The sequence below is a fragment of the Penaeus monodon genome, chromosome 33 (assembly GCF_015228065.2).
Source record: "Penaeus monodon isolate SGIC_2016 chromosome 33, NSTDA_Pmon_1, whole genome shotgun sequence".
Lineage (NCBI taxonomy): Eukaryota > Metazoa > Arthropoda > Malacostraca > Decapoda > Penaeidae > Penaeus > Penaeus monodon.
The window spans coordinates 10,370,180-10,370,853 of record NC_051418.1 but is presented as its reverse complement, the minus strand read 5'-3'; the positions used below and the strand labels follow the sequence as shown (position 1 = coordinate 10,370,853).

At 34.0% G+C, this 674-nt stretch overlaps 1 protein-coding gene across 1 annotated transcript in view; it reads left to right on the top strand.

Annotated features, from left to right (window-relative positions):
- The window catches only part of LOC119593997 (CCAAT/enhancer-binding protein zeta-like), a gene marked incomplete in the record, with an annotated part of 18,001 nt that overhangs the window by 14,632 nt on the left and 2,695 nt on the right, over positions 1-674 (top strand). Inside the window, 1 exon segment of the mRNA XM_037943024.1 lies at positions 360-495. Within this exon segment, the coding sequence (XP_037798952.1) occupies positions 360-495 (136 nt within the window).

The window sequence follows — 674 nt, the reverse complement described above, 5'->3', positions numbered from 1 at the left end:
AACTGTTTTTTCCTACTAATTTAATTATTTTTTTCAGACAGTTGATTTCCCAGATCAGTGTTAAAGGGAAAAATCCAACAAATTTTCTATATGTATGACAGTGAGAAGAATAAAGTAATACTATGTTGCAACAGTAATGGAAAGATCAGTTTTAGAGTGCAGTAGTTCTTTCATTATATACAAGGAAGCCAGCCCTTCGATAACCCTACTTATCGCTTCTTTTTCATTCTCATAATAGATGTTTGTCTGTAGACTTTATATGAGAAAAAAGGTCATGAGAACAACCATATTCGGCAGACAGAGTAATGTGGGCCAGTATAAAATGTAAAGAAATTAAGAAATATGTATTTTTGCTTCAGAAATCATCAAAGAACGACATGGAAGATTTAAGTTCCATGTTTGCTGATGCTGAAGATTTTGCCCATTTGCTTGAAGATAATGATGAGGAAGAGTATGGCATCACATCTCAGGCAGTGTTGAATAGGGATAGATCTCGTAAGTAAAAAAAAAAACGATTTCTTCTTTTCGTTTTAGAGAATAATTTGCTAATGTGTCCATTGCTCTATCTATTTGTCCATGCATTGGTATGATATCTACTCTTATCGCTCTCGCGATCTTATCTGATCTATTCGCTAATACGGATGAAGCATAGATGTCACTAGTAGAGAGAGAGA